Source organism: Oxyura jamaicensis, chromosome 3 (assembly GCF_011077185.1).
Source record: "Oxyura jamaicensis isolate SHBP4307 breed ruddy duck chromosome 3, BPBGC_Ojam_1.0, whole genome shotgun sequence".
In the NCBI taxonomy this organism is placed as follows: domain Eukaryota; kingdom Metazoa; phylum Chordata; class Aves; order Anseriformes; family Anatidae; genus Oxyura; species Oxyura jamaicensis.
The window spans coordinates 46,871,872-46,898,893 of record NC_048895.1 but is presented as its reverse complement, the minus strand read 5'-3'; the positions used below and the strand labels follow the sequence as shown (position 1 = coordinate 46,898,893).

The 27,022-nt window shown below is 38.4% G+C and overlaps 1 protein-coding gene and 2 long non-coding RNA genes across 3 annotated transcripts in view; 1 reads left to right on the top strand and 2 right to left on the bottom strand.

Annotated features, from left to right (window-relative positions):
• The window catches only part of PACRG (parkin coregulated), a 210,800-nt gene extending 190,215 nt beyond the window's left edge, over positions 1 to 20,585 (top strand). The window contains exon 6 of the mRNA XM_035323310.1: positions 19,924 to 20,585. Within this exon, the coding sequence (XP_035179201.1) occupies positions 19,924 to 20,084 (161 nt within the window). The 3' untranslated portion in view covers positions 20,085 to 20,585. The remainder of the gene's footprint in view (positions 1 to 19,923) is intronic.
• LOC118165315 lies at positions 1,049 to 9,120 on the bottom strand. The gene is made up of 2 exons (XR_004749980.1): positions 8,963 to 9,120; positions 1,049 to 8,543 (listed from the first exon to the last, which is right to left on the bottom strand). It is a non-coding gene; the product is annotated as an uncharacterized LOC118165315 (long non-coding RNA).
• LOC118165316 lies at positions 17,516 to 18,852 on the bottom strand. The gene is made up of 2 exons (XR_004749981.1): positions 18,593 to 18,852; positions 17,516 to 17,600 (listed from the first exon to the last, which is right to left on the bottom strand). It is a non-coding gene; the product is annotated as an uncharacterized LOC118165316 (long non-coding RNA).
• Positions 20,586 to 27,022: the final 6,437 nt, after the last annotated feature.

The window sequence follows — 27,022 nt, the reverse complement described above, 5'->3', positions numbered from 1 at the left end:
TCATTTCCTCACTCAGAGAGACACAGTATTTAACAAGTTTAATTGTTCAATATAATGCAATGATGGGAAGCATACTAAAAAAAAAATCATCCAATCTTTTAGGAACATTTAAAGTACATGCCACAGTTGATAACGTTTTCTGTACAGTAGAATAATTTAGAATGGTCATTTCTTCTTTGCTAAGAAAATACATATGTCTCTGAAAAATAAACCAGAGGTTATTGGTGTATTTTAATCAGTCAGATACAGTATAACTAATAAATTCTGTTAAAACTATGCAAAAGGATGATGATAACATACAGACAGAGTATAAAAATCATTAATGGTGACTTAACATTGAAAAAGCTGCATTTTGTATTTAGATCCAAATTTATAAATGCCACTGAGGTCAATTTACCAGATATTTAGCATTACATTATGCTCTTGTTATTATTGCTCAGAATAGTAGCTGCCTTATCTTAGATACTGTTTGCAGACCTATTGGCACCTCCATTAATTACAATAGGAGACATGCATATATTCATGAAGTGAATTTGACCTTAGATACAAGACTAGGAAACATCTCTTCCTTAGTCATTTACTTCAGTTTCCTGAAGTGGATTCATCTTTTTATTATTTATAGACATCCCTAAAGACTACAGCCTTTCCATTTCCTTGTTCACATGGGCTGTGGTGAATCAGGTCTAATGAAACAGCTCCAGGGAATGATCTCCAGCACTGAAGGCTCATAATATCGAAGAGTGGGCTCTTCCCCACAACACTTGTTCAGGTCAAGACCTAAAGGCTTAAGAAGTTGATTTTTTGTTTGTTTGTTTGTTTTCCACTCAATCTTAAGAATAATAACTCTTATTCTTCTTCCTGATACCAAACTACACACTATGTGCAAGCAATTTGAACATTCAAATAACATATATTTCCTACTAGGTCAATAAACATTTATGGAACTTTTAATGCCACATCATAAATTATTTTTAAGGGACCCAAATATTCCAAGTATGCTTTGCTATATGCTTTTAAGATGGTAACATGATTTTGCTTGTTGTTTCAGAAAATAATAAATTAATTAGTCTTTGTAAAAAAAAAAAAAAAAAAAAAAAAAAAAACTCTTCCTCTTTTTTAATTAACAGTAATAGAATTGGCCAGATCTTCAGCTCATATAAATGCTTATCACTCCAAATAAATTATCTTATGCTAGTTGAAATTCAACTTTCTGAAAAAAAAAAAAAAAGTACTTTTTTCCTTTTTTTTTCTAATTCTCTGCTTAGTTCAAAAGATGGAGACAAAATGTGCACTGCCCAGGATAACAGCTCTGAAGGACAGATAAGCATGTTGATTATCTCTGACTCTGCTCTTCAACTTACAATTCTACACCCTTGATGATACAGTTCAAGAGTGATCTGTTGAATTGCCAGCAGAAGTGCACTAAAAGGAAACAGTTCAATACACAGCCATCTTTACTTAATTTCAAGCTTTTTAATTGAATGCCAGTCAATTACATAGTTATGATCCATATCTTATTACAAATACAAGGTAATATACACATGCATTTTAAATAGCACATTTTCTTATCTTTTAAACCATTTTCCTCTTTAGAAACTATTGCAACTAAGCAATCAATTGTGGTTATGATAACAGCCACAAAATATTTATTACTTAATGTGATTATTTAAATGTAAATTAAAAAAAAAAAAAGCTATCTTGTTTTCTCTTATAACATTTCCCAGCATTAAATACTTTTGCAGAGCAAAGTATTTCTCACCTTCTCATATAAATATTTTAATGTTACCTGTCATAGGATTTGAGTAGTTTCCAAAAACTAATTAGAATCACAATATAGCTCAGCAATCTAATTTACACTTAACCTCTCACCTTTTCCACCCTGATCCATGTCCTATTTTTTTCTTCTTAGCTACTTTGTATAGTGGCTATGAGGATACTAATTTGAAGTGAATTTTCAGCTTTGTTCAGAAAGCTCAGAGAACTGTGGTCAATCTAATATCCTCTGACAGGGAATTTGAAATCTTTTGTTCTGTTTATTGAATTAGCCTATATTCTGCTCCCATGAGCTTTGTTTTTCAGATTGATAGATCATGGTTAATGCAAAAGAAAGCAACTGAGGATGACAGTCTTCTGTTGGAGAAATATACTCTGAAGAATGTAGGTAAAACATTTCTTAAAGGACTTTGACATTTAGGATGGAGACCACACCTTTGGCTTAGCAATTTTAAAGGATAACAATAATGTACTTGTATCAAAGTAATATGAATTTCAGTAATTCATTCCAACAGTTTTCAATGAGCAAGCCAGGGCCTAATCATTATACAGAAGGCTTGGATACAGCTTTCTAGTCACTCAGGTGGAAAAAGGCCTTTTTCAAAATTTTAAACTATTCAGTCACTCTACAATGCCAAGTAATACAAATGGATTGCTTTGATGGTCTGGTTAGCATGAGAATATCTCAGAGTAAAGTGATAGGCTGGGAGATTATAGCTTTAGCAAAATTCAACAGAATATTCTCTTCTCACTTTTATCATTTTCTATCTTGATGAAATCTGAATTTGCACAACTGCTCTATCCTAAGAGCTGATTTCTGTGAGACACTGGGAAAGGTGAAAGCTGAGAATGTTACACACATTAGAGATGAAGAAATGGCATGATGGAACTATTGACAGCTGAGATTATGGACTTTAACAGTTTTTCCTCAATGAAAATATTCCTGTGAATATAGAAGTGTACATTAAGGATGATTATGAAAATAATTTCTGAGGAAATCCAGAATTAAAAAGAAAAAATATATAGAGGCAGTATATGTGTTCCCTATATATTTCCTTGTATTCATAGACTAATTAAGGAATAGGAGGTTGTGGTTCTCTTAGAAAATTATATACAAAATTTTATCAATGTACCTACCGGTGAATAGTCACTGTGAAGCATTAAACAATTGATGCCCAGATTATATTTTTGATCTGTTTTATGGAACATTCGAAATGTGCATACAACATCCCACTATGCTTGTAGTAGTCAGTTTAGACTATTTACGGGAACATATGCATTATATATGAAATACCTAAAGTTCCAGCTGAGTAAACACTCAAGTTTCCCATCCACTTCAAAGGTCTACAAATAAACTTTATGTACGATTTAAAGTGAAAAATGTGTATTATCTGCATCTGACCTTTTTCATTTAACATGCTATTCTGCCTTACCTAAATTATTTTTGACCTTTCTTTATTAAATAATAGGTGGAGGGATGAAAAGCTTCATACATAATATTTCAGTGCAACATATGTTTATGGGCACTCAGGTTTTATCAATACTTTTTGTACCAAGTTAGAGCTCATTTGTCATGAACCCAGAAACATTGCAATAGATATAGCTAGTAAAGCTGTTGTGAATGCCCATTAATATATGGGGGTGGAGAGAGTGAGAAGAAAGGGTAGTGAGGGGAGTCAAATGTGAAATATAATTATACTTAAATGTTCTAAAGGAGAAATACAGAATTTAATATCAGGTTATGCATATATATAATTATTTGAGATAAAATCCTATGACTTCTTAAAGCATTATTTTTAATTATCATGTTTTTATCAGCTATAGCTAAAATGTGCTCTTCAGTTGTTAAATGAAAAACTTAAGTTGCATACTCATATGAACTGCAACTACTCATTTAGAAACAAACCAGCATGATTTAAAATCTTATAAGTAAGAAACTGTTGTCTGACATTGAAAGCCACTAGAATGAAATGCTGATAAAGTCAAAAGAGTTAATATTTTTCTTTCTTGAAGAATCATGGTTTCCCTCAAAATAAAGTGCATGGCACTGCTCCTACTGAAAGTAAATGGACAGATCCTAAAATTACTCTCAGAGAGAAAAATGTTTGTATTCTGCTTTATGTTAATATAAAACAATTTAATAATGTGAGGAAAAAGTTAATCCATGTTTCTATTAAACTTCACCAATGAAAATAAAATCATAGAGTTTGATCTTGCTCTTAGTGAATTCAGTGTATTGAATTTAATAGAAAGATGACCTCATCACAGCTGAGTCCAGCTGATGCTCTAATTAAACTTTGACAATTTTAGTTTATTTTAGTCCTCATTTTTTTACTTCATTTCCCTTGACTGGAGTACAATTTCACCAAAATAGTAGCAGACTAATCATTAACTGGTAGCAGTGTATAGACTGGAAACTGAGAATCTCAGTACTAGAATACCAGAAATTTATAGAAGTGTAGCTTCTGCTGAATGTGTGATAATTGTTTTTCTGCTCGCTTACATCCCAAAGTAATAAAACTATACAACACAGCTATGTACTTGTTGTCTTGGTGCAAAGTATGCTGTTTGGAGGTCATGCAGAGATTCCATGAAAATATCACAGTGGGAACTGTAGTTCATTTGCGTTGACACTTCCTAAAAATTTGCAGAAACGTGCCCTTGAAAGAATTAGGTCATACAAAATGTGGCCTAAGGGTTTCTCCTTTCTGTTTTCCCCAGTGGAATTCTGCAGCTGATGTGATGAAAATTGTTCTACATCAATAATTTTTTGAGTTAATGTTTCCTGAAAATTTTGTTTGGCTTACAGAAACAAACAATCGTTATTGTTCAGTGGGAAAATTTTCATGTCTTTCCTTCTAGATCTGATCTCTCAGTACAAATGAAGTGGTGTTTCAGTGCACATACAGGTGTATACTAAATGGTGGCAACTGTAATGATCTTCCGAATCTTCTTCAGGTGGTTGTAGTTAACAACATGCATTAAAAATGCATGTTGCGATAATGTAAGGAAATGAACACAGCAAAGTTTGTTTTCCTTGAATATTACAACTTACATATCAATAGCTACAACTTCAAAGCTGAAAAGCTTTCTTTCTCATGGTATTTATTGCCGAAGTCTAATAGTCACATGTGCCTTTTCTGGTTAGAAGGATAATGGATGGCTGTGATTTTCTTGCACTTTTGGTACTGTGAAAAAAACTGTGAGATAAAAATGTAGTTAGTACTTTTGATATTGCAGATAAGCTAATTGATCGTTGTAGTGAACAGACAGGAGCTAACTTGCTCATTTATGGTTCTGAAACTCATTGATTTACATGGCGAGGTATGAATATAGCTGATAGCAGTACCAGGCTGTTCATTTCTTAATACTTTGTAGATGTTTGGGTTGCTTACTTCTTCTTTAGTTATGAAATGTTTTGATATAAATAAACACACTTTACTCCTGATTTTGTAATCACTTATACACTTACATGATTGTTTCCTGAATCAGACACATCTACTTGTGACACCAAGAACTGCATTTTATATCACATGGGATTTATGTTATTAAGAAATGTTGGATGAATTTTGTTGAATTCACCTTCTGAATCTTCTGATATATATACTTATGTATTTTCTCTTTATTTTCTCCTTTTTTTTTTTTTTTTTTTTTTTTTATTGTTTTTTTTTGGGGTTTTTTTTTTTTTTTTTGTTGTTTTTGTTTTTCTTGTTTTTTTTTTTTGTTGTTAATATATAGCTTAAACTTGAGCAATGTTACAAATTAGATGATGCTAATTTATCTTTGTTCACTTTGCATTCTAGTTGTAGCATTTTTTCTTAAATATTTCTTAAATATATTAAATATATACTCTTCTATGAGTATGATAAAGAGAAACCATACTTATGTAATTTCTTTAGATTGCACAGTAGAATCATATCTTTAAGTGTTATTGCAATATAAATTAATAAGAAGACAAGGAATAAGCTTGTATCACTTTTAGATCAGTTATTACTTCTGTGTAAACATAAACAGACATAAATAAATGAAGATAGATGCAGAATAACCATCTGTTAGGAAGTTAGTTCAAGTCAAAACACTTAAAACTTGGCACTGTAGCTGTATTCATGTAAATCTGTATTTAAGTAGCTAGCCTCACGTACAGATGTTCTGTTTCACTGCAGCCTTCATTTGGGAACTGGTAAGGGCTCTGGATCAGCCTGCTCAGGTAGCTGCCTAAAATTGGATTCAGGTGCTAAACTTTGGGTGTCTCTGTTCGAAAAAAATGGCACGAGTTCATCATCTAACAAAAGGTCTGTCTTACAGCTTCTTTATTGCTAACTCATATGCATAAAGGTCAAAAGAGACTCTCTCTATGAGTAACTAATTTGATAATTAGGTGAAATGTCCTGGATCATGAAAGATTCAGATTTGAAACCACACGGGCTGAACAATGCTGTATGTGTTTCCGGCTTCCTGGGTGGGGTCCTCCACCACTAGATTTTCATAAAATAAAAACCAAGGCAGCCATTACTGCCCTCACCCATCTTTCTTTGCCTGCCTTCCTAAGAATACAAGGCTTATGGGGCCATAGTATTATTCTTTGCTGTAAGCCTTTGCCCTCCTCAGCTCATGTAATATTCTAACTTATTGTCTTGTTTCAGTCAAACTGGAGAAATGATAGAGTTTCTCACAAAGTAAGTATCTGGGTAGAGGGGAGAGATCCAAATACGTGCCCGTATCAAGAGAAAGATTGGCACAACTCAGTTGTTACATATTGCAAGTGTACAGCACATACAAGGTGTCAGAACAGGCCTTAGCTTATACTATCTTTCAGCCGGTAGAACTTGTAGAAAACTTACATTATTATTGTAAAAGGGCATAGCACTGAAAGAACACACATTTGTGGGAAACAGGTATTACTATCGTCCTGAGGCACAACTTCCTTTAAAGAAAGTAGTCAGTGTCACCCAGGAGGAAAAGGAATGGATATCTATCAGGAAGACAGATATCTTAAGGAAAGGTTCTGGGTTGTAGCATCAGGATGGATGCAAAAACCTGAGCCTTGAGGGAAAAGCAAGATTTTAGACAGTTGGTTCTGCTTGCTGTTTCCCACTGGCTGCCTCTGTGAGACTCCACACTCAGCCTTCTACTCACTTTGGCACTCTTGGGAATGTAGCACCTGCTTTATGCAGTGAACTAAGTCTAGTGCAAGCCTATGGATTCTCCTGCAGAGCTCACATGACAGAATTTGATTTGGTCTGAAATGTCAATTCTGTTTATAAGAGATTTGTACTATGATGTTGTCTCCCTCACTATGTTTCTAATTCTGCCTGGCTGTTCTCACAGTTGTCTTCGATGGGTATGTGAAATCAAGTCAGTCTGTTAGCTGAAAATTATGAGCATTATTATTGTTCCTATCCTGTAAAACCTAGTTCTTACCTTATAGTACCACTTCCCCTAAAGATCTAGAATCGTAACCCCTGTCTATACCAATCTGAGCTGCTAGATATGGATATATTACAATGGTGAGGATATGTGAATAAACTGCTATCAGCCTTCCTTTCTGAACAGCTCCTGAGGATTTGGAGGCAGTAGTTATAGTCTCACTGCCAGACAACTATCAACAGTTTGAAGAGCTGTTGAGGCAGATGGCTGAGGCACTAGATCTGATAACAAATAAGCCTAAAATGACTTACTGACTCTTCAGCATTTTTTGATATTAAGCAGAGAGGAAAGCTTATGCTTCTCTATAATGAGGATACTACCAAACCAGCAAGAGATGTCAGGATGACTGTATTTTTGATCCATATAATTAAAAGTAAGGAAGAAAAAGAGAGATCTAAAACACTTGCAGGTTACTGGTACCTCTCTTCTCATATACTAATCAACAGCTTTAATCCACCTCCTCCATCTTAAAACAGAGAATACTTATGCTGATAGCGCACATCCTGTAGGATCCCTATACTTACATTTATAAGGTTGGCCTTCACTTCTAATCATTTCCCAAAATATGCTTATAAGTAGGTGAGATTCTTGCTCAGAACTGTAAAGCAAAGATATTGGATCCCTGCTACAGAAGTGCAGATAAGCCTATATAACTTTTCATCTTGTTTTGCTACTAAATGACAGTAGAAACTCAACAGGCTTGGATATAACATACTGATTGGTAACCATCAGTATATATATGAAATTGCACTGTGGAATAACTTACACTATGGAATAACTATGCTAATCCATAATGTACATATTCATATAAACTGGAACCTTTCTGGAGCATGCTTAAGAAAATTAATTAGCCAAATGAATGTTCTTGGCTTCCTTTCCTCCTTTTTCAGCCTTTGTTTTTCTTTGTCTTCTACTCCTCCCATGTTCACATTCTTGTCCTTGAGGCAAGAATTGTCTATTTTACTTATCAGTCAAGTGCTCAATAAACTTTGTCTGTGCTAGGACAAATAATTCAGGAAGCGCATTCCAGATATCACCATTCAGTGATGAAATTTCTTCATGACTCCTCAAGAACGTTGCTGACATTATAGACTAGTATAGGTTATTCCTTTCCCTTAAAATAACATTCTATATTTTCCTTCAAAAGTCATCATTCTGCATTAGCTGCTGTTATCCAAAAATGCTCAGTAATACTTTTCTGAAGCAGTGTTTTCTGTTACTCCTGAGCCAGAGCTTCCATGGGTACCAATTCAGCACTGCAGCTGCAGTCGCATCAGAGACCTTTATACTCACTGCAGCCATTTGCATTAGGCAGTGTAGGATGTGGAACAGCCATCTGTGACCTGCTGGAGAAAGGTGATAAAGGAATTCTGTGAGGTGTTACTTCTCTCTTTCCTCTGAATGATGACCCTATCCACAAAGCAATAAGCTTTCCAGGAAAATTGTGAGATAATATTACTCATAAAGTATCTCTCAGATATTAGTCAAGCTGTATTCCAGACTATCTTTTCAATGTGTCCCAAATTTATGTAAAACAAAACAAAAAAACTCATGACTTTCTTTCATAGCAATGTCCATTTCATTAAAGCTAGTTATACTGTGAGTGCTACTCTCAAATCATCGATGTGCAAGACAGCATATTTCAGTAACTGGGGAAGATTTTTCTTGACAGCTTTTTGCTTTTGTTCTTCATTGGAGTACATGAGAATGCAAGCTGGCAAATACTCAGTAAGAGCATATTGTGCTCTGCAGTGCTATTTACCTGTTTTCTTGCCTGTTAGAAATCTCTAGGCTAGCCTGAGTTGACCAAGAGCATTCAGCCATATCACTGACTTCTTCTTTTGTCTCTTCCTCCCTGTCCTGATGTGTTTGTGTGCATATGAGATGTTTTCCTTTTGAATCTGAACAGATGTAGGCTTGTCTGGGACCAGAGATAGAAGGTCTGTAAGATGAGTGAATGATGCATAAAAAAAAAAAAAAAATAAAATAAAAAATAAAAGATTGCAATTGCAAAATGTAGCATGCTTTACCTATGTATTGGAGAATGTAAGTGGTCACATTTTCCTTACTATGCCAGGATTAACTGGATATTAACAAATTGCAAAATATCTGATCCTTGGCCGTAAAGCTCTGGCACAGCAACATGCCACGCTAAACCCTCAAATGACCAATGCAAGGGAGATGAACTTACTGTGACTAGTACACCTCCATCAGCTTGTAGATGTATGATTTTTGCAGCAGTTTAGGACAAAGAGAGCAAAATACAAGCAAATATTCTTTATCAATCCTTATTGTTGGTCAGGTTCACTGCTTCTGTAGTGAAGTGAATGTCTTTTAAAACATGTCACAAACTGAGCTAGAACTGCTGCATTGTTAGCAGCTGGATGTTTTGTACACAAAGGCACCCATATGGATATAGGAAAGGTATTACTAGTGTGAGGGGAGGTGGAACTTACCCTGCTGAGCATGTCATGTATCCTGTTTGCACACAGAAAATCCATTTTTACTTCCATGCCTAGTCCCAGAATAGATAAATTTCAAGGTCTATTTCGGTAAATGTGGAAAATCAAGTATAGGCTTAAGAGATTATGTGCTTATGGATAATTGTAATTAATTGTGTGTAAGCAATGTAAGAAATATTTTTTTTTCATACATGTCAGCCATACATTTTTATCATGGACACTGTAAATCAGAAAAACAGTCTTAATCCTTTCTCCTGTAGGTAGGACTTACGATTGCTCTTTACTTTTTTTAAAAAAAATACTGTATGCAAAGAGGAAAAGGTTCTGCATTAATAAGTTTTATTGGAACAACACAATTTTCTTAAAAGAATAAACAAGAATAATAAAACTTAGTAAAAGAAATGCACATACTTAATATATTAAAAAAATTCCTCTTAAAATATTGTCATATATATGAATAATAATTTTATCTCAGAAAAACCCACTAGCTATTTCCCATCCTATTGTTTTTATACACACCTGCTGTTTGCAGTTTTTTCTTTATTATGAACAATTTTATTTAGGCATCATAAAAATGCTTGTTTTTTTTAATAACTTTACACTGCAATCACTTTGTGGAAAAAATAGGATTAGATTTTAAAAAACACAATCTGGAAACTATGATACCTATTACATAAATGGTGTAGTAGTAAGTAGATTCTACATTGATAGTAAAGGGAGTAATCTTATGGAATTTGCATAATTCCATTAAAAAAAAAAAAAAATCTTTCTGTCTATTGCAAGAGTGCTCCAAATCTTAGTAGGTGGTCTTAGCAGTGGGACAAAAAAACATGTGTAAATAACTTCTGTCTTTCTAGAAACCCACTGATGTTATCAATGACATTTTTTCCTGTTAACTGCTGTTGCAGTTCAGCTTCCTTCAGTTTCTTGAAATTGAGCAAAGTGGTTCTCAGATGAATGAAAATGTCAGGCAGTTCAGGAGCTCACAGTATCAGCATGCTTCACTGTTCGAGTCCCTGCCGTTTTGATAGCAAGCTGGACAATAAGCAGTTGTACCTGTGATAGTTGACTTTTAGCAATTATCAAGACAGGTTATGTAGTTTCACAGCATGCCAGCAAACAACCTTCCTGTCATTGATTTATCTCTGGAGAAACGCATGTTCAGAGAAATACATGATCCAGAGAAATTATCAAATGATAATGATGTCATTTAACATCAGTAAAAAGTGCTAAATAGCTCTTTAAAGGAAGATATCTTGGTGCCAATATTTAAAATAACATTTTCAAAAGAAGTTTCACTCAGAACAAGATGTGAAGAATGGAGCAAGCTATACAGGCGAGCTTTCATACTGCCCATCCCTCAAATTGCTCTTCTTCAGATTACTACTTTATCATTCCAAAACACACAACAAGATACAAAGACTGGGACAGCTGTCTGCTGTTTTCTTCCTGTTCAGCTGTAGGCTGATAGTGGTAGGGTGTCCTCACCTAACTGCATGCCCCAGGATACAGGAGTGCCTTGCTGGCATATCAGGATACAGTCTCCTTAAACATCACTTCACAAGACTGAAATGCTGTACAAGAGAAGTTTCCTATGACTTTAGATACTTACTGTTTTTGCATGTAACTTCATGTCTCAGAGCATTATGGCCTTTCTTATAAATCTGTCTGTGATGTAAGAAGATCTCAGGCAATCAGCTCATTGTGCTGGATGCTGCTGGGCCTTTTGCTTTCTTCATACCTGGCACCCTTTTGAATTACAGGTCAGGCAACAAAAGGTTACATATGTAAGGTAAAGAAGGGTGACTGCTTTCCAGTTAGAGTCATTAATGAAATAGTTCTCCTTTTTCACTTATCTTTCTTCACGTTTAATGCATTGAAAATTTTGAAAAACATAAGACAGTTTTTTGAGAGAATTAAAAATCAGTCTGTATATGATGTATATGCAGTTCCTATATTGCTTTCTAAAAGCTTCAGCTTTCACGGGTCAAAAGCTGTGAACCTGCAGAAACACCACACCTAGGGGACAGGATTTTCCTTCTCTTTTATCTGCCTTGCATTCTTGTAGGTAAGGAATACAAAAAAAAAAAAAATACATCTTAGTTGTATCAAAAATTACTTTTTTTCTGTTTGTTTGAAAAGCTTTAGAAATTCAAATGTAAGCTCTCCTTAATGTAAAATACATAGTTGTTTATTATGCAATTGTAAAATATGCAAATTCATGTCTTGGGAGGGTCATTATTTTTTGTCATATGCATTGATCCAATTGGAAAAACACAGAAAGAAACAGTAATCAGATCACTGATTATGGGATATTACTTTCTCTGTCTGGTTTCAGGACAAATCACTACTTTCCAGTTGCAGAGCTATCTGTCCTTTAAACTGAATAAATTCTGCTCTTGTCCCACAGCAATGAAAGAAATCTTCACCCATCTACACAGTCATTCATAGCTTACATCTCCTTGTACCTTCTCAAATCACTGCTGAAACACTCTCAATTGACTTTGGGTTCTTGCTTATTTCACTTAACTAGGGAACTGGAAAACTATAAAACGGGCAACTTCAGGCATATCTTCAGGCAACTTCATCCCATAATTCTGATGGGAAATTTTTCGTATAGCAACCCATTTTTATATGGTTGCTTTCCAGTGGCAATAAAGGGCTCACCATCCCATTACAAGGTTACAAAAGCTGTCATCAAGGTCATTTAGTTGTCAATTAAATTTTGATGGGCCAGCTACATGAAATGGGGTCCTAAAATGATAACAGTTTTGAATAGCATTTTTAGATATAACAAATTTCATTAATATGTTACAGATATACAAAAATATCAATTTATTAACACGGAGTAACAAATTACTACTGAGCTTTTTGCTGTAAAAAAAAAAAAAAAAAAAAAAAAAACACTAAAAATACTTTCCCTTAAAATAATTTTGGTTACATAAATAAAGATATTCTAAGAGGAGAAGAAGAGGGGAAGGAGGACAGGTTGTCAAGCATCATGATTTTAAGTATAAATGAACTCAATAAAAATTGGCTGTTATAGCATTACATTTTATACTGAAATCAGTGATCCTGAAAGCATTTGGGGACTTTCAGCTTTGTCACTTTTAATTACTTTAAATATATATATATATGTTTATTGCACACACACACACACAAACACACAGATTTATTTTCCATAGTTTTAATTTCTTTTGTATTAATTGTGCCGTAGTTGGATGAGAAGCTAGTGTAACAAGCAAATGTAATTCACATCAGAGCAGCAAAGCTATGCAAATTTTGCTCTCGCAAACGTGTTTTCCATTAAAAATATATATATTTACTTTGTACTAGTTTACATATGTCCAAAATGATTGGAAGAACATCAGATTCACATAAGTGGTGCAACTCTTGTTGCACTTTAAGCATGATTTGTGGCCTAATTTTGCAACAGTAAACAGTGTACCAAGGCCACAGAGATCTCAGACTCCAGTTTCAGTTCCCCTGTTGTGCATGCTGTTTATCTAAGATTATTTAACACTACTTTGTTTGATATTGATCCCTAGCACAAACATAGGCAAACTTCAAAGTCAAAATTCATTGGAGAAGTTTAAATGCTTATAGAGGAAAAATGTACAATAATCTTTTCTTCTTGATTACCTCATTGGTCAAATGTATTTGCTAATATCATTTGTTACAGAATCAGTGATTTCTACATTTTTTAGTTCAACTTTAAAAAAAAGTCTGGATTTAGAATGGATTACATCTGATGTTGCTAACATTTCCTGGAAATGGAAAACTGTGATAACAGCTGCTGTCTTGGCTCATTTTCAGCTGTTGTTTTTTGGTGGATTTTTTTTATTGGTTTTGATTTTTTTTTTTTTTTTGTACTGCAGCAATTTACAAGTAGTTACAGCTATCTACAGTAGGCTTGCGTCATTAGTAAAACAGTAAGTCAGTCAAATGTTTCCTTTCCAATCTGAGCGCTCCCTCCACGTACTGAATTGTTGACTTTCTGAATAGTATTTACAGTAACAACACTTGCATTCTAAAATAAATGCTAATTTATGAAATAAGCTAAAAGCTAGCTGCATATGGAAGATAACACTAGAAAGAATCTATATTTTATGTTAAAATGCAATGCCTCTAATGAGAATTTTAAAAATCTTGTAAGCATCTTATTTAGACAAACAATACCCAGCAAATTTATATCAAATGTATAAAGTGTTGTGTTTTTTTTTTTATAAAACTTATGATGAGCAGAAAATTCTTTATATTAGTATTCTTTCTTATATTAGTATTCTAATTCCAAGCGTACATGATTTCTCCTTGGATTGAAATTTTCTCCTGCAATCTTCGCAGTACTGCAGCATTGTGAAGTGATAAACATTCAGCACTAGTGATGAAAAATAGAATGAGGAGCCAAGTAAAGCAAGAGACAAAGAACTCTAAATGTTGATAGTGTCAAAAAAACAGATTTGTGCATATTCAAAGATTTGCCAAAAAAACAGATTTGTGCATATTCAAAGATTTGCCCTCCTTAAAGTTTATTAGTACTTCCAGCTTTAATGTTTTAAAGTGTTTTGAAAGATAAGTGTTTTTTGTTGTGTTGTTGTTGTTGTTGTTTTTTTAATGATGTTTTCATAGTATAAAGAGTGTTAACAAATTTTTATTAATTTTTCATCCAAATATGTGCTTCTTTCTTCGGTATACGATTAAGCTTCCAAAAACAACGTTATATAACAGGATAGTGTCTGTTTCTATGACAAAAGCTTGGTTTTGCTTTGTATCAAAACAGACAACAATTCTCCCCATGAAGCAACTTCAGCAAATCCACCTTCACCAAATATGTTTTAATATTTAAAGAACACTTCCCTTCATCGCATTTTAAATGGCTGGTGAAGAGCCCTGCCAGCTCAAGGACCTCTGCGCCATTTCTGGTTCTGTGATTACTGTGCTCTGAGTAACTTCAGGCATTTGGCCCTGAGCAACCTGATCTAACTTTGAAAATGGAGCTGACTCTGAGCAGGGCGTTTGGACCAGATGACTCCAAGGTTTGTTCCCACCTAAATTACTATATGGTCTCTTCTTTCCAGTGTTTGAGCTTTGGGACCAGCCTGTGTGAGGCCCGTTCGTGCTTCTGTGTACACATAATCTAGACAAATCCTGAGAAGCATCTAAAATTGGTGTCCATGTTGCTGTGAGTCTTCGGGCATGGAAGGCAGAATTTTATGTCTGGGTTGGTAATGACCCAAAGTCGTAATCTCCGTGTGCCTTGTCCTTTACTTGAGCGAAATGAACCCTCTGTTTCTTAGCCAGTGACCCTCCATTTCTTGGCATCCTGTAACTTTTCACAGACTTGCAATTAAATGAGCAAGAAGACCAAGCTACCTCATCCTTCCTGGAGCTAGCAATTTCAAAGCAGAACTATGAGTCAGAGTGGCAGGAGCGGTGCAAAGGAGTCCTGCCTCCTGCTGCACTGACTCATCAAGGGCTTTCACTTTCCGCTCCGGTCAGGAAGCCAGCATCTTTTATGGCAATTAAACTAATCCTAACAAGAGGACTTTGAGAAATTCATTAAGCTCTGAACTCTACCTGAGCAGTGAAGTTATGAGATGTGAACCCTGACACACAGACATGCCAATCAGTATATCATGTCAGTGAGCTTTCATTTATGTTTTGTTGCCAACTCCTAGTAGGGATAAAGTCCTGAAATTTGGCACAAAATATTTTAATGCTAATTTGTACTGCTTAACTGTATGGTGTTCTATGATAGGCTTTTTGTAGAAATGTGATTCCATACTGAGTAATATATCTGCACACTGCAATACCTTCATTGTTGTTTTTTGAAACAAAAGTCTTATGCAGCTAGTGGTTAGCATGTTGGATTACTGAAATCATTTAACTGATGAAATGGTCTGTTGGTTTGACTAGGATGAACTGAGGTAGCAGTTCAAAAGTAGTTTTTACTATAGTTAAATTTCACCATTAGTAGTACTTTCATTGTCTATAACAAGAAGTTAGAATGCATGATTTGTGTCTAATATTTTCCATGACTTGGAGCAAGTCACTTTACCTTTCAGTATATCTGTTTCTCAAGATTCAAAAGGGGAGGGATGGTGCCTATCTTTCCTAGTAGCTGTAATGATTTGTATCCAAAAAACAAAAACAGAAAAAAAAAAAAAAAACACCAACATTAAAACAGCAGCCAACCAAACATATCCAACTCCCTATTATTTATTAACTAATAGTAGTTCAAAAATTTCTGCCTCTTGTTCCAAGACAAACCCTCTTGTTCCAAGATAATTTTAAATCTATGTGGGTATATATGTATTTATAAGTTCATTGGTTAAGAATAAAGGAATGGCCTTTGAATTACAATTTGATTACAAATAAATAAATAAACAAATTGTTTAACCTGGGGACATGGGGCTTTCTTCTCAGTGTCTTCAGAAATCTCTTTTAAGTATCGTTCTGTGCTCCAACACTAAGCATTCCTCAGATATTTAGCATCTGGGGAAATTGCAGTAACCCAAGATCTACAATGTTCCTACACCAATAGGTGTATTCAATATGTCCATACAATAGGTGTATATAAATGAAAACTCCAGTTTGAATCTGTGCTTTCCATGAAACAGAGCCACCATCAGGAGCAAAATCTATTATCTGTGACTTACAGAAAAGTACTTTGACTTATTTGGGAAAAACCCTATTTGAGATCTGGCCTGCCTCGAAGTGAAATCTAATAATCTGAAAGAATGTCTAGGCCACTTTCAGATGCTAAAAAATATCTAGAGGTAGAAATAGGTCTGCCTGAGCTTTAACTTTTGTTGTCCACCCTAGGACTTAAAAACTGCCCTGTGAAGCTCTTAATGCTTTGAGAAAAACTTGCCTATCATTCTTTAATGCAATACAATTTTAAATTTGTAGTATTACCATTGTACATTTTTAAAAATGAAATGAAATGCCATATATGTAACACTAGATTTTCTCTAATGTCCCGAATCACAAATAGAAGCATGTCTAGACTTAAATGCAAACCATGTTTTATAGCACAACTCAAATCCTCCTCCCTTCCCTGCCAAATGCTGAGTTCAGTCCCTGCAGGTCTGAGCAGGGTTTCCTCGGCTACAGCAGCTGGCATCGTGAGTGCTTATGGCAGGACAGGGAGTGCCGCTGCTCGCCTTGGTGTGCTGCATTGTCAAGACCAGCACAGGTCTTGACAGGTGCAGAGCCTTCCACCTCACTTTCCAGGGCCATGGAACCCTTGGTGCAGGCTTTAGGAGACTAACATTTTAATCCAGAAAGGGAAAACGAGATATTTTCCTGATTGTAATCCTCTAGATCTGCAAGCACTGCTTCAGTGAGTTTCTTCTAAATGCAATAACAACATTTGCTCTGAAAAGAGTTCTTGATGCATGATGAATTTGCCAGACATTTCACTTTGAGACCAAGATATGACAAATGTGCTTTCTCGCATTTTCATGTTGATTTATTCTCCCTCACAAAGGACAACTTCATAAAGAGCTTGAATCAGATCCATGTTCACACTTTACATATGCAACATTTTTGTGGCTGACAAAGTTGGCTCCTCATGCAAACTAACTTGGAACTGAAGTCAAATCAGAGAAGGGCATGCCGAGATCGCTACACTTCAGTAGCTATTTTTTCCAACTAATCATCATTATTATGACTAGATATTTACCCTTAGGTGCATTGAGCAGATCATTCTGACTCATCCGTTCAGTGGATGTTGTCCTGTTGGGTTAATCATTATCTTTTTGTCGGAAAGATTTTTTAATTTCTCTAACTGCATGGGATAGCTATTTTGGTACTTGCCAGGTGACCTCAGTGCTGACACAACCTTTCTGGTATTGTTGGTTGTAACTTGTGTCATGACCTTAATGTGAATTATGGCTGTCTTGAGGATACAAACCTTCATGTAGCACAGATGGTCTGTAGGAAAGAAATGTTAATGAAGGTCTGTACATCACACACATTGTCTTCCCTAGCAGACTACTTCCTTTACCATTGCCTTATTCTTGTGGGCACCTTTTAATCAAGCTTCTAAGGCATCATTTATTGTACAGACTATACTCTAATAATAATAATAATAATAAAAAAAAAAAAAAAAGTCTACAGCATGGGATTCTGGAAGATGCCTTTGCTACCAGCATTATCACTGCATCTTGTTGGCCTCCACCAAACTTGTTTAGTTCTCCGTTATGCATTGTATCACCCTTACTTCCGGAGAGTAGATTTTTTTTACTACTTCTTTGAAAGAACGATGAAAGCTGTGTAAGCTCATTAACAGAGCATGTGTGTAGGCTTAAAATTACAGATAATAGACAAATGGTTGGAAAGTCAGTAATTCCTTTACATATTTGCCAAGACTTAGGTCAAGGTTCAGGGTTTCCTTTGCTCAAACTGGTGAAATCAGAAATACCTCCAGGTGTTTTGGGGAGTGCTGGCAGTGCACATGCAACACAGGTGAGGAGGCACAGTTGATCTCAGGTGTTTTCTGCAAGAGCAAACCGTGTCTACTCTAAATTGCACTTGATTTTAGTGTGCTTTACTTTTTGCATAGTGTATTCTGTATAAGCTAATCCCATTTTATTTAGTAGCTCTTGTTTTCTGTGCACTCTCTGAATCTATTATTTCTAACATTACAATCAATTCATTGCAGTCAATGTTGATATCACAACCCTGTCTTCTCACACCCATGAAATAAATAGTTAATTTATAGGAAAGTGTCTGTCTTTAGGAGTAATCATCACAAAGCATTTAATGCTTTTCTACTCTGAAGCCCAGTTCTTGTATGTGACATCTGCATTTGTGTAAACATTCAAAAAAAAAAAAAAAAGAAAAAAAAAGATAATATATACATAATTGACTTGGAATGCAATCAGATATATTACATGGATATTCAGGAGATAGGCAATTTTTACCTCAGTGTTCATCATCTTTTTCTTCATGAGCATGGTTCTTCAGGTTCAGTGGTAAAGGGCCACCAGCTTAAAATCCTTGGGCTCTAAGATCCTTGGGCTTAGATCAAAGACATATGGGTGGGGTGCAGCTGTATGTCTACACCCCACAGGACTTGTGATGTGGAGGCAGCACTGGGAGCAAAGCCCACCCTCACCCTTGTGGGCACCGTGTTTCTGATGTGAAAGGCAGGCACTACACAAAAAGTTGGTTGCGTTGTCATGACAAACGTGTCCTTAGCCGGCTGGCTGAGACTGTAATAAGTAAGCAGCATTATTTGAGATGTTAAATGTGTGACAGGGGCACGTTGCCACCGCTGCCTGGAGCAAGACCACGGACTGCGTGTGGACTCCCCATGGCGGTGCGACAGCCGCTCCGCCTGGCCACCGCACTGCACCTGGTCAGCGCACGTTATGCTCTTACCAAATCATTTTTGATATGTCTTAAAATATACCCATATTAAGGCAGTTTTCAATACGCTGTTTTTAAACAAAATGGAACATATTTTCCTCTTTTAAATGTCTTGGCGTCGTTGCAGGTGGATTTATTTCCTACTTGTGTATTTTGTGTTCTCAGTTATTTACACTGTGAATCTTTTGAATGATTATGCTCTGTGTGTGTGTGTGCCACCCTTGCTAATCCATGTTAGAGAAAACAGGAGTAAATGTTACAGCATGTAGGGGCAGCAATAATTTGTCCTTTTGACACTGGCTTAATTTTACACTTTTTTCAGGGAGCAGAAATTGAATGAGTGCCATGTTATACTCCAAACATCTCTTTTAGGCCAAATGACAGCCCCTCAACCAGAAACGACATAAGCCTGTGAATCTGAAGTCTAACATGGAACAATCGAAAAGCAATACCTATTGAAGATTTCAAAGCATAACAAGTCTAGCTTAAGTCACATTCTGTAGATAAGCGCTTATGCATCTGGCAATTCTGTCCTAAATAAGCAATGTTATGAAATAAAGTAGTAATGGTCTTAAGAGATTAACTGTGTAACAGTCTATCCATATCTTATAACAGCATGTGTTTTCTTTGGATTTTTACTTAGATACTAAAGTAATGCATACATGAACAGCTTTTGGAGGCATATGAAGGGGGAGCCTTGACAGAGCCTTACAGAGAAACCAAAAACACCCTGTTTTCAAATTCAGCTGCTTTGTGTCACAGATCAAAATTTCTAATAGAGGGACAGTGACTGAGAAGCAATTCCAGTTTTCTATGTCATTATTTCAAAGTGTACCAGCAAATTTAATATATTTTTTTTTTTTCTTTTTGTTTTACTAATCAGTTAATTCAGGAGATGGGATAGACTACAGCCAGCAGAAGCGTGAAAATATTGGAGATCTGATTCAAGAGACACTGGAAGCCTTTGAACGCTGCGGTGGAGAAACTGCTTATATAAACATTAAATACATGATCCCTACTTACCAGTCGTGCATATTAAACTGATCTGTATCAAATGGGATGATTCCATTTGTGTTCTAAAAAAACTGTGTCTGACTCTGTGTGGCATCTTGTTAGTCATGCTTTTTTTTCTCTACAGCTGCTAAAATAGTGGCTTCTGGGGCATTAGAGTGTTAGCACTATTGTGAACAAGTCTTTCCAATACATAAATAGTGCCTGTTCCTTTGATTACAATGGTGTACTGTGCTTGTTTGTTCCGTGAAAGAATTGCTTCTTTATAACAGGGCTGACTCGAGCAGGAATCAGAGTTAAACCTTCAGTTGTATAGACAATAAAACTATAATTTTCATACGCAATTCAGCAATTGCTGTTCTGTGTCCGCTTGCCCTGAGGGTGATGTCAGAGGCTGTAACAAGAAGAGTTTATGCTGACTGCTTAATAGGTGTTTGTCATGGAAGAGAAACACCAGTTCAGCAATGTCTCTCTAGCAGCTGTGCTGAATAATGTGCACCGACATACAATAAAACTGTTGAATGTATATACCAATTATAGTGGGAAAATTTATGTGGTCCATTATAAGCCACTGTCAAAAATTAATTAATGTCCCTTACACACTCACAGTCTAAGCTTCCAGGTGTTTACCTTGTTCTGGACCTTGGGTTCCTGTCAGTGAATATCAGGCACAACCACAGTTTTGATGGGAAAAATATGATCAGACAGAACTTGAATAAATCAGACAGAAGATGGAGTGTACATAGTATGCCAGTTCCTAAAGTCCCTGTTAATCTAGGTAAATACAGTATATATACATATATTTTAAAGGGTGCTGGATATTTTTTGTAGCTGCACAGTTGCTGTCGCATTTCTGTTATTACTACAGTATATATAAGTATAAACAATATAACTATGGTTACAGTAATCCCCTAGAATACCTTCTCAGTTAGTTTCTCCCTGCATACCCACAACACGGAATTGACATAATTGTAGCTTTATGATTGGCTTTATTGCTTTGTAAACATTTTTTTGGAATAACCCTAGAAAAAATAAACCAAGTTTTACAGTTCTCAAGGACAATGGTTTAATATTATCAGGTCAGCTCAAAACAAATCAGGAGATACAAACTTTGTCTAAAAAGCCTGAGGTTATAAAAGTAGAGATTTTGGGCTCATTTTGTGTTTATTCTGGTTTCTGGAAGCTCTTAAAATATATCCAAGTTGCCCTTTCAAGTATTTCTCTGTAATTAGCAGCACTCAAAATACATTCATTTTGTTAGAAGCATAAGGCTTCCTCCAAGTACTCTCCTGCCTCCGTGTGCACACACAACCAGAACCGCCTGTGTGAGAGGCACAGCTCCTGTGCTGCCCCGTTCCCCCTTCCCTTGGTGTGGGTGCGCCTTCCCAGCTCCTGAAATGCTGTGCTGGGTCTGACATTAGGCTGGCATTAGCCTTGCCTATGTCTGCTCCGTAGGATCTTCAGCCCGAAACATTTTTCTTTTACTTTCTTCTCTTTCCTGTAACTGAAAAACAAGTTAGGAGAAAGAAGAGTTGCTGCACCAAGGGATGCCACTGGCTGCCAGCATCCTCAGCCCCATTTCAGGCACTACTGCTGCAGGTGCGCCTGCTTCCCAGGCTCCACAGACCTTCCTTTTCTGTTTGTTTTTCAGTTACTTCTGAATTTTCTTTTACACATTGCCAGGGTTTCTCTCCGGTCCCTAGAGTTCAGGCAGCGCCTGTCCTGTGACTAACGCACACCTGTGATGGACGAGCATAGCAAATGCGCTGCCTCGCATCCAGGGTGTCTGTAAATCTTTCACCTTCCTGGCAGAAAGGAATGTGAAGCCTGGCTGCAGGCCTGTGTCTTGGGAAAATCAACAGCTTCGTCTTCAAAACTGGCAGAGCAGAGTCTAGCAGGATATAGCAGGGAGGCTGAGCATATCTTCTCTTCCAAAAATGCCCTTCTACACATCCACCCTGGCACCAGCAACGCAGCCTTCACTTATAGTTTCTCCCTCTGCTTAAACAGCAGCCCCCTGGCTGCCCGGGGCACCGTCCCCTGCTCCCATGTTAATGGCAGTGATGGATTTGGCTATGGGGACATGCACGTTTCCACCATGAGTACGCAGCATGCTGGAGGACTGCTGCATAAAGGGAGCTGAGTTACTCTGAAACAAATCAGTCCCTTCATAAAATGAAAAATCCCAGGTCACCTTCCATTTCTTAGCTATTTATGTTCTATCCTGACGAGAAAACCCAGCCTCACACTTGTGCCTGAGATTAAAAAGCCTCTCAGCAGCCAGCTGCAGCTCCCACCCCACTGGGCTCCCACCACAGAGCCGCTCGCAGAGGTGACAGCAGGGGACAGGGCTCTCGTCCCTGTGGCTTCTCCATCCCACCACCCTTTGCATCATGGCAGCACTGCTGAGGAGGTGGAGAAGCTGTAGCAACACCGCCAACTTTTAACTCTGTTCCCTGGCTCTTCTTTTTAATTCTTGCATCCCCTCCCCTTCAGCTCGACTAGGACAAGACTAATGACTGACAAACACAGGATAGACACTGGAAAATGGACACCTTGTGCAGCTCCAGGCTTGCCCAGACCCGATCCCCGCAGCCCTGCTCTCTGTTTGAAGATGTCTTTCGCAAGAGGTTGCTTCAACACGGAGTGACCTTACTGCAAACCGTAAGGGCAAGAGAGGTCGTCCCTATTCACATCAAGGGAAAAGTTTTACAGCTAAGTGTTTTTACTTGCATGTTCAAGAGGGTAATGTCATTAATCATAGGAGCTGGACTGATAAAAAGAAGCTTGATAAAAAATGCAGGCCAGTAATTCAGAAAGACTGAAAATAAAACTATTTTAGGGTGTCATCTTACGAAGTCAAACTGTAGGCCTGCCAACCTTGCCAGTGTCCGTTTAAACATGATCTGCAGCATATTTATAGGCAATTACAGCACAGCTCAGAGCACTTTATAAAGCACAAGATCAAGGACTCAGGTGCTTAAGCATATGAGTAATATTATGTCATTCAATACTCTGCCGAGCTATTTTGCTATGCTCAAAAAATGGAATTGTAGTTTCAAAATAGTAACTGCCTCTCTTTCCTCCAGACCATGTAATTGTGGTCACCAATACTATAGGCAGCCAGCCAATCATGAGTTTCTAATTGTGATCAATTAAAAGGCACTCTGGGCCAGGTTTTTCAGGGAGTGCAAATTAAGCATAGCTCCATTAAAGCCACGTAGAGTAGAAGTGGCCTGTGCCTTACTATGGGGTCTCCTGTGCCTTACTATGGGGTCTCCTGTTACCTTCTAGCTCTCCAGTCACCACAAGGTAAGTGACATTGGGAAAGGACCCTGGGGACAGATAAATAAGTTATTGGCTGGTTTTCTGAAGCTGGTGTCTGAGGTGGATTCAGTTTATCTTGATTAACACGTTAGGTGCTTCAGGATGGCTGGTGGTGGTTCTTTAGTTGGAAGAATAAAAAGCACATGCTTACATTTAAAGAAAAAAAAAATCTAGCTGTGCCTTTCTTTCTCTTTGCTAATCCTTAACACAGGGATAAAAAGGGGGAGAAAAAAAATCTTCCCCAAAGCAGCATAAGGGAACTCTTTATCAGGTGTCATATATTTGGGAAGCCTGGCATCTTGTGGGTGCCATGAAGCAGTGGTGGTGCAAGTTGCTGGTGGCTGCAGCTTAGCTGCCTGATGCTGAGCACGATCTGGGGGCTCCAGTGCCCTGCCGCCGTCACAGCCAGGGCCATACCAGGCTGCTGGGGACTGGCCAAGCCCATGCTGGTGGCAGGGCATCAGAGCCTGGCCACTTGCCATGCAGGGGCTCCTGAGGAGGCCTTGCAGGGGTGAGGCGTAGCCGCAGCCAAGCTGGGCCCAGAAGAAGAAAAGAAAGCTAAAGCAGACACTGTGTGCTTTCCTAATCCTGTCTGGAGACCCTCCGACTTCCAGAAAAACATTCTCCAGTCTGAGGGGCTCTGCAGGCAGCAGGGCAGTCAGCATTTCTCCACTCATCTGTAACATCCTGTGCTTTCTGCTTTAAATAAAAGCGGTAATGCTTGCAGGAACTCAGTACAAAGCCTGTCTGCCTGAAACTGCTCGAGGTCTCTTTGTGCCTCCTGGAGACCGGGGGAGGACAGCTCATGCCCTGGCAGGACAAGACGTTCCCTGCCCCGGCCCCACGATCCTTCTGGCACACGAGGGAAGGGGAGGGAAGCGGAGCGTCTGTGCCAGGCAAACCCTGGCTGTGCTTGCTCTTGCCCAGCAAATGTGGCCGGTGCAGGCCCGGGGGGTCCCTGCTGTGAGCCTCCCCCTCCTGAGGGCAGGAGCACTGGGCCTTGGCCACCCGGCTGCAGTGTGTGCAGGCCTGGCTCCGCAGGGAGGGGTGGAGGGGAGGGACTGTGAGCGGTCACCCGCATGGGACAGAAGCTACAGAGGAGTCAGCCGTGTCCCGGGGAGGAAGCACATGGTGGTGTGCCTGTGGCCAGGAGGTTCTTGGGACTGTGCCCTGCCAGCTGCCCTGGCCCATGTACGCAGGAGCTTGAGAGGTTCTGCCACTGTGGTGTCCTCTGGCCTGGCTGGTCAGGGTGTGGGATGAAATGGGAACCAGAGCTTGTGTTCTGCAAAGGCTGGAGGGCAGAAGAGAAGCAGGAGCAAGCCAGCCTGCTGCCTCAGCCTGTTCTGCGGCATGGTGGAAACGTGCTGGTTTGGGGTCTCATTTCTGCACCTCTTCTACCTCTGTGGCTGTCTAATACACAACTTGGTAGAGGTGAACTGATGCACTGTATTTAATGTGAGTGCAGATGAATGTGCTAGTGCTTGTGGTGGCATACAGCGTGCTCAGTTGTGAGCATTGCCACTACTAGCATCCATAAACAGTGTAGCTCAATCCCGTCTGTGGGACCACACTAGCCCTACATGAAATAACTCTGCCTTCAGATAGAGGTGCAGAGATCAAAAAAAAAAAAAAAAAAAAAAGGAGAGAGAGACAAATTCCTCAAAAATCATCCAAAAACTCTACAAAGTATCATGTCTTATCCCAAAGTGTACAAGATAGTGTTGGATGTGGAGGCCCACTGGGTGTGGGCCAGAGGAAACTTATGTCCACCATAGAGCAGCCACCTTCTGTTGCAGACTGTTGCATTAATTGGGAGTGGCCTGGCTTAAAACCTGTGGTCCATCCAGCTCTACCAGCTTCCAATTTCTGTTTTCTCGGTGTAATTTCTAAGCCCTCCCCAATGGAACAATTGCCTAAAAGCAACACTACTTGCCTAACTCCAGATCTAGAACTGGTGAGTGGCCTCCTTGCATCTCGCCATCTCCATCTTGTGCATTAGTCCCATTACTTCATCTGTGAGAGCTCACGCTTCCTGCTTCTCCTGTGTCCCTGTGGTGCTGATAGAGGAGCTGTGTGAGTGGAGCGGGCAGAGGGGCAGCTGATGATGGAGCCATCAGGGAATGGTTATTCCAGCAAAAGCTTTTCCTTTACAGTTTACATTTTTGGGAAAATATGAATTTTGGGGAAGTTGCATCTGCTTCATCCCAGAGCACTCCCTTGGTGGTAGCTGAGGCAAAACATTTCTGGAATAAATCTTTCTGCTTTCTCCCCTTGTGTTATGCTGCAGTGCACTGGGAGAAAAGTAGCTGTGCTGCTGAGGGTGGGGGCAGGAGAGAAAGAAAATGGCAGGGAGCTCTTGTCTGGCACATGGGATGTACGGCTGCATTTCTCTAGTTTCTTGGGGCCCTGCAGCTGCACACCCTAAACCCAGCTTCTCTGGGCCATCATTTGTCCATCCTGGGAATTTTGTGTGGCTGGGATGTTGTGGGGTTTTCTGCTGATGTGAAGGGCAGGGTGGGCACCCTAGTACTGTGAACTGGGGTAGCCTGGAGCCTCCCCCGTGTTCCCCATGGGATCTTCAAGGTGTGGAAGGATACATCAAGGTGGCTGCTGCTGGGGGAAGCCCCTTTTCTACAGTTGCCTTCTCCTTGCTCCCTCCCCTGCCCAAACCTGCCCACTGCAGCTTCCCGTTTTTGTTGGCTGGATGTGGCAACCATGGTAGCTGGGAAATTGCCATGTGTCCGTGAGGACAGCGCTGGCACCTTGCTGGGCAGGCTGGTGATTGCTGCTGGGACTAACAGCATGCTGCGTTTCCACTCCTCTCTGGAAAACAACCAAATTCCTCCTGAGTGGGGGAAAAATAACAAATAACACCTAGGAAAGTGTTTTAAATCAGTTACTGTAATAATAAAGCAGGATAAATATAGAGGATAAAACCCCGATCTCTTTCAAAATGTTATCGGTGTGGGGGAGGAGAGTGCTTCCTTGCTCAGCACCCCATTTTGCAGTGTGTGTTTTATTCCTTGGCTGTGCTCTTGAAGAACTCTATGCCTGAAACTTTTTTTTTTTTTTTTTTATTAACACTGAATCATTTATGTCTGTTACAAAGGAAGAAATTGCCACTGCACTGCCTCAAGAATCAAAGTAAAGGGAACATCTGCTCTAAACTTCTAACATCCAATTATTGCTTGCTATGCATTCTTACTTACTGGAGTAATGTGACTAAATTAAAGCTTCTTTCTTGTGCCTGCTTTTATGCATTGCTTTGGTATAAAATGTGTGGCTTGCTTAAAATCAACCTACAGCTAAAACTATGTCCGCATACAGCTGAGCCCACGTGTACTTTGATGCAATTAAGGGCACAATAGGAGCATTCTGAAAGATTGCCTCTAAAAGGCCTTTTGTTTGCTCCCCCATAGGGGCTGGCTGTACAAGTGTGCAGAAATGCAACATTAAGGAAAAACCTCCATGAAGAACCCTGTAGACACAGAGCTGTGTTTTCTGTAGCTCAGCAATAGTCTGTATGCAAAAGCAGAGAAGCAATTGGTGCAGTGAGGGTGATGATCATTTTGATAGGAATCCCCCACATCACAGGAATGTTTCTGACAAAGCCAAAAACCCACCAGAAACATTCCAGAGCCACA